Source organism: Budorcas taxicolor, chromosome 2 (assembly GCF_023091745.1).
Source record: "Budorcas taxicolor isolate Tak-1 chromosome 2, Takin1.1, whole genome shotgun sequence".
Lineage (NCBI taxonomy): Eukaryota > Metazoa > Chordata > Mammalia > Artiodactyla > Bovidae > Budorcas > Budorcas taxicolor.
The window spans coordinates 69,699,701-69,712,168 of record NC_068911.1 but is presented as its reverse complement, the minus strand read 5'-3'; the positions used below and the strand labels follow the sequence as shown (position 1 = coordinate 69,712,168).

Below are 12,468 nucleotides of genomic sequence, written 5' to 3'. Positions count from 1 at the left end.
ACAATAACATGCTTTAATATGAACACTATTTTGTAAAATGTTTGATTTTCTAAAAAGTATTTTCAAATTAGTAGGATTTTTTTCAAAAATAAACTAGATTTTAAATATTGTGCTTACATGGCCACTTCGGTAAAGTGGTCAAAATTATTCTTTAATTAAAAGTTTTGCTCCAAAACGGACTTAAAAAAAAAAAAAAAGCAAATAAAATTATTTTTTTCATCAATTTTATAAATACTGAACTGAGAAGCAGCTAAGAAATACAGCATTTTGGATGGGAGTTATCCATCCTTCATTAGAATTACACTGAATACATAATTTCTTCAAGTTACAAAAGAAAAATTAATGATAGCATGGAGTCAAAAGCACTGGATAATATAAACATTTATCAATTCAATACTGACATATACATTCATTCACTTATTTTATTCAACAAACATTACTATTTGCCAGGCATTACCGAGATGAACAAACAATACATTTAAAGGTTCAACAATCTCACATTCCTTCCTGGAACAAAGTTGGAGGAATTAAAAAAAAAACAACTAAGAAGTAATACAACCTAGAAATTTTCAACAATAGTTTTGTATAGGTTTATTCAGAAGTCAGAGAGGACTATACCAAAGGAATTTTCCTTCTGCCTATAACAACTTCCTTGCAGATTCTGAAGTGGTGCCATCTTTTAATGAAGACAGAGACGTTTTTTGGTTGCCTACCGGAAACTATTTCCCCAGTTCTTTTTCCCTGATTGAATCCACATTTTATTCTGTTAACATTCCCTCCCCTGCATAGACCATATAATTTCAGTTCAGTTGCTTAGTCGTATCCACTCTTTGCGACCCCATGGACTGCAGCACGCCAGGCTTCCCTGTCCATCACCAACTCCCTCAGCTTGCTCAAACTGATGTCCATTGAGTCGATGATGCCATCCAACCATCTCATCCTGTCGTCCCCTTCTCCTCCTGCCTTCAATCTTTCCCGGCATCAGGGTCTTTTCTAATGAGTCAGTTCTTCACATTAGGTGGCCATAGTATTGGAGTTTCAGCTTCAGCATCAATCCTTCCAATGAATATTCAGGAATGGCTTTCTTTAGGATGGACTGGTTGGATCTCTTTGCTGTCCAAGGGACTCTCAACAGTCTTCTCCAATAACACAGTTGAAGAGCATCAAGTCTTTGGCGCTCAGCTTTCTTTATAGTCCAACTCTCACATCCATAGCTTTGATGAGATGGACCTTTGTCTGTAAAGTATTGTCTCTGCTTTTTAATATGCTGTCTAGGTTGGTCATAGCTTTTCCTCCAGGGCTGTTTCCTATCTGGCCTCCATTCCTAGCTCCCTATCTCTCCTCCTTCTACTCAGAAATCCAGTTTTGCTCAGGTATCATGCTTTCTGCACAAGGCCTATCTTTCTAAGGGGAATGTTACCACATTCTCAATTTCAGAGACGGGCCTGATTTTAAGCGCAATAATACCTCTCATGGACATAATTCATTCTGGAATGGACACACAACCCAATTCTGACCAAGAAGATGACAGGAGAGGTTTGCTATGAACTTGAATAAGCCTATGTCAAATAGAGGGAAAAAAAGAAAAGCACATAGAAAACCAGCCTCTCTCTAAAGCAAATACAAATGTGGAGGATGAAATGAGGAGATACAATTTTAAATGGCCACAGTACTAAAAACATAAAAGAAAAAAGCAGACAATTCTGTGGATGGCAGATCACAGAGAAAATGATGTGGCTTCCTAAAGACATAGGTTGGCTCAACCAACCCAGAAGTCCCATACTATATTGGGACCTGTTTTTAAGTAAGCTTTAAAATTTAATGTTAAAACTATCATAACTAATGTAACTAAATAAATCCAAGTTCACTAACCACAGATGAGGAAACTACACTAAGATCAAAAAGGACCTCAGGCCAGACTGAAATACAAAATAGCACAAACTTAAGAGAAAGGTGCTAGAGTGACTCAACTTCCCCTTTCCACAAAGACAGCTGCTGCAAATGTATTTGTTGATGCCAGTGCCACATGTAAATACTAGTAAGCCATGGGTTCATAGCTCTAGACTTTATAGCTAGAAATGGCTCCAAAACACATAATTTATGCATAAAATCATCATTACATATGATTCAAGAGTCCAATTTTTTGTATTTAATCTTGGAAAACCAAATTAAATGATAATGCTATCTTATCCATTATAAGAAGTTTTGTAGTCTAGTGAAAGTAATTTCCTTACTAGTTTATAATATAAAATGTAGAAGATGAAGGATATGGAAAGAAAGCAAAAACGGATGAAGAAAAGGTATGGAAAGAAAAAGCCGATGTTTTAAAATGAAGTACCTCAATCATTTTTATATAGTCTTTTTTTTTAAATAAAAAGGATGAGTAAATTTAGATATTTGTTTCAAAGCAAGATATAAAATTCTTATCCAAAAACAAGAAGTCATTTGAACACCATATTTCATATAAAGAGAGAACTGAGAAAGGTGATAAAGGTAATACATATCAGGTTTGGACATGACACTTTCTAATCCTCAAAAAAATAAAGGAAATGTTAAAAAGAGTAACTATAAGCAAACTACCTGTGGTACAGAAAGACTTCAATTTCATAATGTTTTTTACACAAAGTATATTTAAGCTATTATTAGTGCAGATATTACACGGTGTCTATATAAATCACAAAAACAGAAAACTTTAAAACAAATTATTAATGGATTAAAAACCAGAATAATTAATTGCAAATACCTCTTTGGGTATGAAGGAAGATTTTGCTTCACTTACCCTGACTACTTTCATTCTGGTTTTCTGCTTTTCTTTTTCTTCCTCTGGATGATTCTGATTGTTTCTTCTCTGGTGTCTATAGAAAGCAAGTTAACAGACTTTTATAGTTTCAACAAACAAAATTTTATAATCACTATAAATGTCATTTTTATTTTCTAATTTAGAAATTTTGCTAAATAGCGTTCATGCAATGTGAATGTCTAATCACTTACATACAATTTCTTTAAAAGATAAACTTCCATAGCTATTGTATAAATTTTTAAAATTCGAAATGTAGAAGGCATTGTACGTATTACTTGAAATTTATAGAATGCGACTTGAGGTGGATGAGAAATCAGAGAGTAATCAGCCTTAAAAGATGCCCTTCAAATTCTTTAAAAACCTCCAAACAGTAACAACAAAACACCATTTGTTTTTCCCATTAGTTTTCTACTATTAACATATATTCTATAAAAGTATATTTATATATATATATATATAACATATATTCTATAAACTTGGGCAAGAGAAAAAGAGCAGAACATAAATCCTAACATATATAATCCCTAAATGCTTGAAATCACCTAAATGCTTGAAAATTATCCAACAACAACAGCAAATTCATAGATTATACCCTAAATAGGCGTATGCAAACTAACAGTCAGCTGGCCAAATCTGGCTAGCCACCTGTTTTTCTCAAGGCCCATAATCTAAGTATAATTCCTACATTTTTTAATGGCTGAAAAATATGAAAACAAAACAAGACTATTTTATCATATGAAAATTGTAAGAAATTCAAATTTCAGTGTTCATAAATTTGGTTTTATTGGGAACACACACTCATTCATTTATGTACTGTCTATAATTCCCTTCACACCACAACAGCAGAGTTGAGTAGTTCTGTCAGAAACTGTATGGCACATAAAGCCTAAAAATATCCAGCCCTTTAAAAAAAAAGGTTTGCAGAGCTCTATACTACACGATGGCTTGTTCTTAAATTACAGGTTTGTTCTTTTAACTGATAGCAAGTACTTCATCAGGCTAAAACAACAATTTTAGTGGAATCTGACAGAATGTTGTGTTTAGTGAAAAATTAAAACCAAATGTGCACAAGGCAATGGCACAGAGCCCTCAAATTCTAGAAGCCTGGCAAATATATCTGATGCCAGAACACAGAATATCTGAATGAATGAAAACATCTGGCTACTTAAAATAATTCTCTAAAGGCAAAGGAGTCCTCCAACAAGGAAGGGACTTAACCCACATTTTGGTGTCTCTTGTGGGTAGTTCTGTGATTAAATAGTACGAATGACAAAATACAATGATAGATAACACCTTGAGGTATAATACTTGAGGTTTATATAGATGCTCAATATCAACCTAACTCATATTGAACCTCTTTGGTTCCTCAAGGTATTATTATCTGGGGAATTTTAAGTTCTCTCACTGCCATTTTGCCAACAACATAACAAATTCAGAGAGGTTTAAGTGAATGCTACTGATCTCTGAACTCTTTAAACAGAAAAGTTACACCTTCTCCCCACCACCTCCTCCCACCTTCATGCCTAGCATAGTTAATTTAATATTACCTTATAAATATATGAATACTAAATAACTTACTCAAGGTAATCAGCATTCAAGTCAGATTCAATTCTGTGTATTTCCAAGCCCTAAATATGCTTTTCCCCTCCTTCTATGTGTCATGATTATATGTCCTACATCAAGAAGTAACTGAATGAATCAACTATACAAGAATACTTCAAATTGTCATTAAGTTCATAAATAAAACTTATTATGTCCAATAAACTGCCCATATGTTTTCACATCACAAATTAAGAGGTTAAAGAGAGCCACTCTAACAATCTACTCAGGAGACAGACTGACATACAAGCAGTTTAGGATAAACAGTTCATTACTTTAGTTACATAGTCATAATCACCAAACTCAGACTTTAATGATAACTAATCTTCTATTTCTATTGGAATAAAAATATCATCGGATTAAAAATTCTAAGTTAACAGTTTTATAAGGAATCCTATAATGGATTTTAAAACAAAGGAGGCACCCCAAATAATAATTTATTCATATCCTTCCCAATCTAATCTACATAAAAGTATAAGGTCAAGGAAATATGGTTTTTCAGAACAGTTTCTGAAAATGCTTCTAGAACCATTAAAATGCTAGCATTCACTGGCTACCTCCAAGTGAGGATGGAATGGAAAGATACGGTATACGTAGATATTCTTAAACTTATTTGGGATAACATTCATTAAATACTTTACTGGATATGGACTTCAAGACATTTAAGGTCCTTTTCTTCCTTTTTTTTATTTTTTTTTAAGACATATAGGGTAACTGAGTAAAAACTTCTTCTCCAAGGCAAAATTTCCCTGAATTAAATTTTTTTCTGGAATAGGGAAGCGGGACAGTTTTGGGAGAAATGTCATTCTGTTTATCTGAACAAACAAACCCTCAAATGCTTAATGATTACAGTAAAGAAAAAAAAAGGCAAGAGGCTTCCCTCCTTTAAACCAGAGAAGAATTTGAGGAAGGAGAATGAAGGAAAAAAAGGATGACAGGACTAAAATTAATTTTAAGACTGTAATCTAAGACTTAATGTGGGTAAGAAGCTGGAAACAGCTAGTAACTGAAAAGTAGAGCAAAGCAAAAGATGAGAAAGAGAAACCTAGATATACCTAAATTTGCTGGTAAAGTAAACACAGGCATTATAAACACACCATTTTGCCTTCCCATGAACTTTCTGCACCCACATCCTAGTATGACTACCTAGTGCTGACCTTTGACTTCATTCTCACCTCTGTCAGCCCAGTGGACCATAATTTTCTCAGAAGAAAAGTACCATGGAGCTCTGAAAACACACAGACTAAGAATCTAACTCTGGGTCTACTATTTACCATAATTTTCAGCATGTTCCTTAACCAAGACTCAACTTTCTCATCAATTTTAAATGTGATAACAGGGGCATAAAAGGACTGTGGGGACTAAATGAGAAACATACCAGAAACATAAGTAAAATAACATCTAGAACAGTGTATAGACTGTATCGGTAAGCTATACTTATCTGAATGGCTATCCTATTATTCCAAATATCTGTGCATTTATATATTTCAAGACTTCAATCAAGTGTCATTCATTAAATGATCACCAGCTTTTGAACTAGTAGTTTACAAATTACTTGTAGGGTCTGCAAAATAAACAATGTTTCTTCTTTAAGGTCCCCAGTCAACTATACGCCAATTAGGGCCTTCAGTCTAGGCCCTAAAGATTACATCACTAACGCTAAGATAAATGTACTTTAAACAGTTTTCTGGTTTCAAATTTAAATAATCTGAGCAACACCTATATTAAACAAAACAGAAACTCTCAATGAAGCCTAATGCTGCCAATTCTCCTAGGTCATCCTTTGTGTATGGACTTGAGATTTCGAAGCTTGAGGATTTAGGATAGGCAGAAACTCAGCAAGTATTTAACCTCTAAAATGGCTAATCACTGAAAAAACTTCAGAACACTATCGGCGACTTCCACATTGTACTCTGGGGACACCTCAGGGGAAAGGAGGCTGTGTCTCCAAAGTCACTGAAGGAAAGGAAGGAGCAGGTGGCTGAGCTGAGGCGTGTGCGTTCACTCAGTCGTGTCCGACTCTTTGCAACCCCGTGGACTGTAGCCCACCAGGCTCCTCTGTCCATGGGATTCTCCAGGCAAGAATACTGGAGTGGGTCTCCAGTGTCTAGCCACTAGACACATCCTATGCCATACCCTATCCCTTGGAACACAGCACACCTTAAGATCAATACTGTATACCAGATTACTTCAAAGAAAGAGATCAATGACTTCAAAAATGTTTAAAAACCCCTAATCCTGAAAAACATCAGTTTCCTAGAAAATCTAAGGGACATCAATCAGGTCACCACTGTTAATTTTATAAGGTATAAAACTTGTACACATCGAGCATTTTATACAGAACACTTTCAAACTTGTTACTGCTCTAATACTGTCATTCTTTCCTCTATTTTTTCTCAGTTACTGCACTGTAATTGAGCACAATGGGAAGGATCATTATGGAAGACAAAATACTATGACTTGGCTTTAAAGTAAAGATGGAAAGACTACAGCAATTATAAAAAGTCAAAGAAGTCTGGCATACAGTGGAACAGTGGTTAGGAGAATATGATGAAAGGAGAAACTGGTATTCTTTAAATCCATTTAGTTTTAAAACTTCTAGTTTGTAATCATACCAAAACCTGAATGATTACTCCGGTATTTAAATGTTCCAAGATATTAGGGTGAGTTTATACAGCATTTTCTAGAGTTAGAATTAAAAAAAAAAAAAAAACACAGATAAATCTAAAGGACTCAAGGGGCAATACTGATATATCTAATGTTCTATTGCATCTGAAATTTAAGTCAGTGACTATTTTTATATCTAATCATGTGGCCTCTTGATTTATCTTAAAATAAAAATAAATCTGTCTTTCATCAATGCAAATAAGACCAAATATAAGAAAATAAGAACCTTAATGCTATCACAGAGTGAGGGAGAGAAAGCAACATGGATTGTCAAAAATTGATCACGACCTCCACAAGCCTCCGACTAGAGTGAAAGTCGCTCAGTTGTGTCCGACTCTTTGTGACCCCATGGACTATACAGTCCACGGAATTCTCCAGGCCAGAGTACTGGAGTGGGTAGCCTTTCCCTGCTCCAGGGGATTTTCCCAACCCAAGGATCGAACCCAGGTCTCCCAGGGTAGAGAGATATTTTAAATTACTAGAATAAATGTATGACAGAAAACTGTAACAGTTTGTGAAAAGATATTATAATGTCAATAAAAGAGGAGTGGATATTAACATTTATTCTTCACCTCTACCTTAGGTAGAGATCATAAAATCCAACTGAATGGAACAAAAACAAAAGTCAGACAGTATCACATGTAATAAAATTATTGAGTTAACAGACACAAATATTTTTAATTTCTTTCCATTAAATGAGAAAATAAGGTAGAAAGAAAAGTTGTTCTAATATTAAGTAATATCTGTATAACAAAATATTCAACCCTCAAACTTGTCAGAATGAATTTTTTCCTGCTGATTCACTTACTAAAGACTGATTTTAAAAATACAACTCATTAGCTACTTCAATGATTCATATAGTTACTGAGGTACCAAATTCAAGGTCATTATACTTTTGACAAATGGCACTTACACCTTTTTGCCCACAGCTGGTAATAACAATGTTTCATTCACATTTCCAGGCAAAATCTTTCGAATCAGTTTTGAGACAGAAGAAATCTTTGATATTTTATAGCACATATGAAAACAGCACTGAACTAAAAGGGATATCTGAAGCCTTATAACAATAATCAATGTAAAATAGATGTTCCAGTCAAGAATATCAAAAGTACAAGAAACTTATTTCTTCCAACCTTTGCTGTAAAGGTTAGAATAATGCCCTATATTAAAAATGAAATTATGTAGTGAGAACTTCCTTGCAGCTTTGTATCTGATTTACATTTAGATAAAATCTATCACAAAATATGTATACCCTAATTCCAGGATGATTTTGAGTTAGCATGACCTGAAAAATTCTCAAGAGTCAAACTTTAACACTAACAATTATTTAAACTTTAACACTAACAATTATTTGTATATCTTTGCTTGACTCTTTGACACCCAAAAGATCTATGTTATATTGCAAATTCAATATAAAAAATATGAAAAGTTTATATATGCAACATTTTGGGATCTTTTCATCAAATAAAAGCTGTTTCACCAAATAAAAGCTGTTTCCTTGCTGTTTAAAGGAAATCCAAACAACATATCAGCAATTCTGAGTGTAGTCTATTCTGCTGTATTGCCTTGATCATTTAATAATATGTAATGTCAAAGATGGTAGACAGCCAAAAAGAAATCAGGCAACCCCCAACTCAAATGTACGCTGCCTTAAGTTAACTTAAAGTGCGCCAGCTCACAACATTTTTAAAAGCCTGAAGGATTTTGACTCCCTCCACAAACATACAGCATCCATAACCACATCAGTACCTAAAAATATATAATATTTCATCTCATTTTCAATTTTTAAAAGCTACTTATACCTACCATCCTCACAGCTATATTAGGTTGGTACAAAAGTAATCGTGGCTTCGGACCATGAATTTTAAATCATTGTAACTAGGCTCAAACGCGTCTTTATTAATCAAAATAGGAACCATTACAGTCAACACATTTTTGCCAAAGAGAAGTTTATTTCTATAGTGTAAAAATTCAGGCCTCAGGATTTGACGAATTTTTGGAAACCATTCTGTGTCCTGTAGAGGTGTTTGAAGAAGTGGTAGTCAGTTGGCGAGAGGTCAGGTGAGTATGGCAGATGAGGCAAAACTTCACAGACCAATTCGTTCAACTTTTGAAACGCTGGTTGTACATCATGTGGCTGGGCGTTGTCATGGAGAAGAACGGGACCCTTTCTGTTGACCTATGCTGGCGGCAGGTGTGTTCAGTTTTTGGTGCATCTCATCGACTTGCTGAGCATACTTCTCAGATGTAATGGTTTTGCCAGGATTCAGAAAACTCTAGATCACCAAAACTCAGCAGCAGATCACCAAACAGTGACCATGACCTTTTTGGGTGCAAGTTTGGCTTTTGGAAGTGCTTTGCAGCTTCTTCTTGGTTCAACCACTGAGCTGGTCACCACTGACTGTCATATAAAATCCACTTTTTGTCACACATCACAATCCAATTGAGAAATGGTTCACTGTTGCTGCACAGAATGAGAAGATGACACTTCTAAATGATTTTTTTTTTTTTTGATTTGCAGTCCGGTCACGAGGCACCCACCTATCAAGTTTTTTCACCTTTCCAATTTGCTTCAAATGCTGAATGGTCAACATTGAGTTCTTCAGCAAAACTTTCTGTAGTTTTAAGAGGACCAGCTTTGATGATCCTCTCAATTGGTCCTTGTCACCTTCCAATGGCAGACCACTGTGCTCCTGCATCTTCAAGGCTCTCATCTCTGTGGCAAAACTTCTCGAACCACCACTGCATTGTATGTTCGTTATCAGTTCCTGGGTCAAATGTGTTGATGTTGTGTGTTGTTTTTGCTGCTTTATGAACTCAAAAGAAACTGATCGAATTTGGTTTTTGTCTAACATCATTTCCATAGTCTAAAATATAAACAGCAAGTAGTAAGTCATTGGCAAAAAAACAAAGCGAGAAATGTGCATTAAAATAATGTGTAACATAACCACATTTATTTAAGAATGCATTCCAATATCAAAAGGCAAAGATCAACAATGCAAAACGGCAATTACTTTTGCACCAACCTAATACTTCTTATGCTATTACCTGGACCTATTTTAATTTATATTCACATTTGCTTAAAAGGAACATATTACATCTTTGATACTGGTAAAGTACAGTTTTGTTTGCCACTTTCTTATCATTTACACGGCATAACTATCTCTTGGCATTTTCTCTTCTGGCTTTCTCTTTGACTTAAGGCTTTATTTACTAAATACTATAAACCATAAAATTAGAATCAAGTTGGACTTTCTCCTCTGTTCATACGATCTGACAAGTAGTTTTCAAATCATACAATCAGGATAAAACAGCCACAGGGAGCAAATGCTACGGGGGCAAAAAGCAAATTTTCAAGATACTGTTGTCTGAGAATGTTGACATTTTGAGAATGCCTGTTACAAATACTATGATTATAATACAAAATACTATTATAAATACTAAATTTAGAAAGTTAACTACCTGACTTTTTTAAAGTGATATTTCATTGTTATTATTTTCTATCTAGCAGTACTGCACTATACCCAGGAAAAAGAAAATCATTTTTTTCCTTTTAGTCTATTTTTTAAAAGAAATTGTTCTAGAATTTATCTATTAGCACAATTCTCAATGTTGACTATAATTCATAATCACAAAGCTGTTATTTATAGCTCATGCTGGTGTCCTCATCACAAATTTAAACATCTCTGAAACGACATCAAAGAAATCCATATGTTTTAAAAGCTCCAAAAGTGATACATCATCAGGATTAGCAATAGTCAATCTAATATATAGTAATATAGCATGTATTTCCTGCACATTCAGCTTTAGAGAATCTCTAAAATTAGTTGTTATTCTTTATATAATCTTCCATTAAAAATTACAGACCAAAATTATGACATACAGCAGAAACTTCATTAGGATATGAGAAGTCCAAGGGGTTGTTATGGTTACTCAGTTATTTTAGAAATGACAATTATTCTTAAAGAAAATTAGTAAAATACTATGTTCATAAAAACACATCTAATACTTTAAAAACTCTACTATAGTACAAGCATACCTCATTTTATTGAGCTCTGCTTTACTGCACACTTTGCAGATATAACATTTTTTACAAACTGAAGGTTTCTGGCAATCCTGATCTAGCAAGTCTTTTGATGCCATTTTCCCAACAGCATTTGCTTACTTTCTCTTTGTGGATCCCATTTTAGTAGTTTTTACAATATTTCAAACTTCATTATTATATTTGTTATGGTGATCTGTGATCCATGATCTTTGATGTTACTACTGTAACTGTGTTGGGGTGGCACAAACTGTGACCATATGACAGTGCTCTTAATTGATAAAATATTGTGTGTCTTCTGACTGCTCCACTGACCAGCCATTCTCTCCCTCTTGCACTTCTCTATTCTCTAAGACACCACAATACTGAGATTAGGCCAACTAGTAACCCTACAATGGCCTCTGCGAGTCCAAGTGAAAGGAAGAGTTCTATATCTGACTTCACGCAAAGCTAGAAAGGATACAGCCTAGTGAGGAAGGTATGCTGAAAACTGAGAGACAAGCTGAAAGCTAGGCCTCCTGCGCCAGTTAGGTTGTAAATGCAAAGAAAAAGTTCTTGAAGGAAATTAAAAGCACTACTACAGTAAACACACAAATTGTAAGAAAGCAAAACACACTTACTGGGGATATGGAGAGCATTTGAGTGGTCTGGACAGAAGATAAAACCAATCACAACATCCCCTTAAGCCAAAGACTAATCCAGAGCAACTCTATGAAGGCTGAGAGAGGTGAGGAAGTGTAGAAGTGTGAAGAGGTAGAGGTTGGTTTATGAGCTTTATGGAAAGAAGCTGTTTCCTTAACAATGAAAGTACAAGGTGAAACAGCAAGTACTGATGTAGAAGCTGCAATGAGTTATCCAACAAACCAGCTGAGATAATTACTGAAAGTGGCAACAGTAAACAACAGGTCAATGTAGACAAAACAATCTTCTATTGGAAGAAGATGCCACCTAGGACTTTCATAGCTCGAGAGAAGTCAGTGCCTGGCTTCAAAGCTTCAAAAGACAGGCTGACTGACTTGTTAGGGGCTTTTACAATTGGTGACTTGAAGTTGAAGCCAATGCTCATTTACCATTCTGAAAATCCTAGGACCCTTAAGAATTATTACTAAATCTACTCTGCCTGTATTCTGTCTGAATATTCACTGGAAGGATGATGTTGAAGCTAAAGCTCCAATTCTCTGGCCACCTGATGTGAAATATCAACTTAATGGAAAAGATCCTGATGCTGGAAAAAACTGAGGGCAGGAGAAGAGGGTGACAGAGGATGAGATGGTTGGATGGCATCACCAACTCAATGGACATGAGTTTGAGCAAACTTGTGAAGGACAGGGAAGCCTGGTGTGCTTCAATCCATGGGGTC

General features: G+C 34.9%; 1 protein-coding gene across 1 annotated transcript in view; it reads right to left on the bottom strand.

Moving 5' to 3' along the window:
* The window catches only part of TLK1 (tousled like kinase 1), a 174,860-nt gene that overhangs the window by 60,457 nt on the left and 101,935 nt on the right, over nucleotides 1-12,468 (bottom strand). Inside the window, exon 4 of the mRNA XM_052659646.1 lies at nucleotides 2,780-2,855. Coding sequence (XP_052515606.1) covers nucleotides 2,780-2,855 — 76 coding nt within the window. The remainder of the gene's footprint in view (nucleotides 1-2,779; nucleotides 2,856-12,468) is intronic.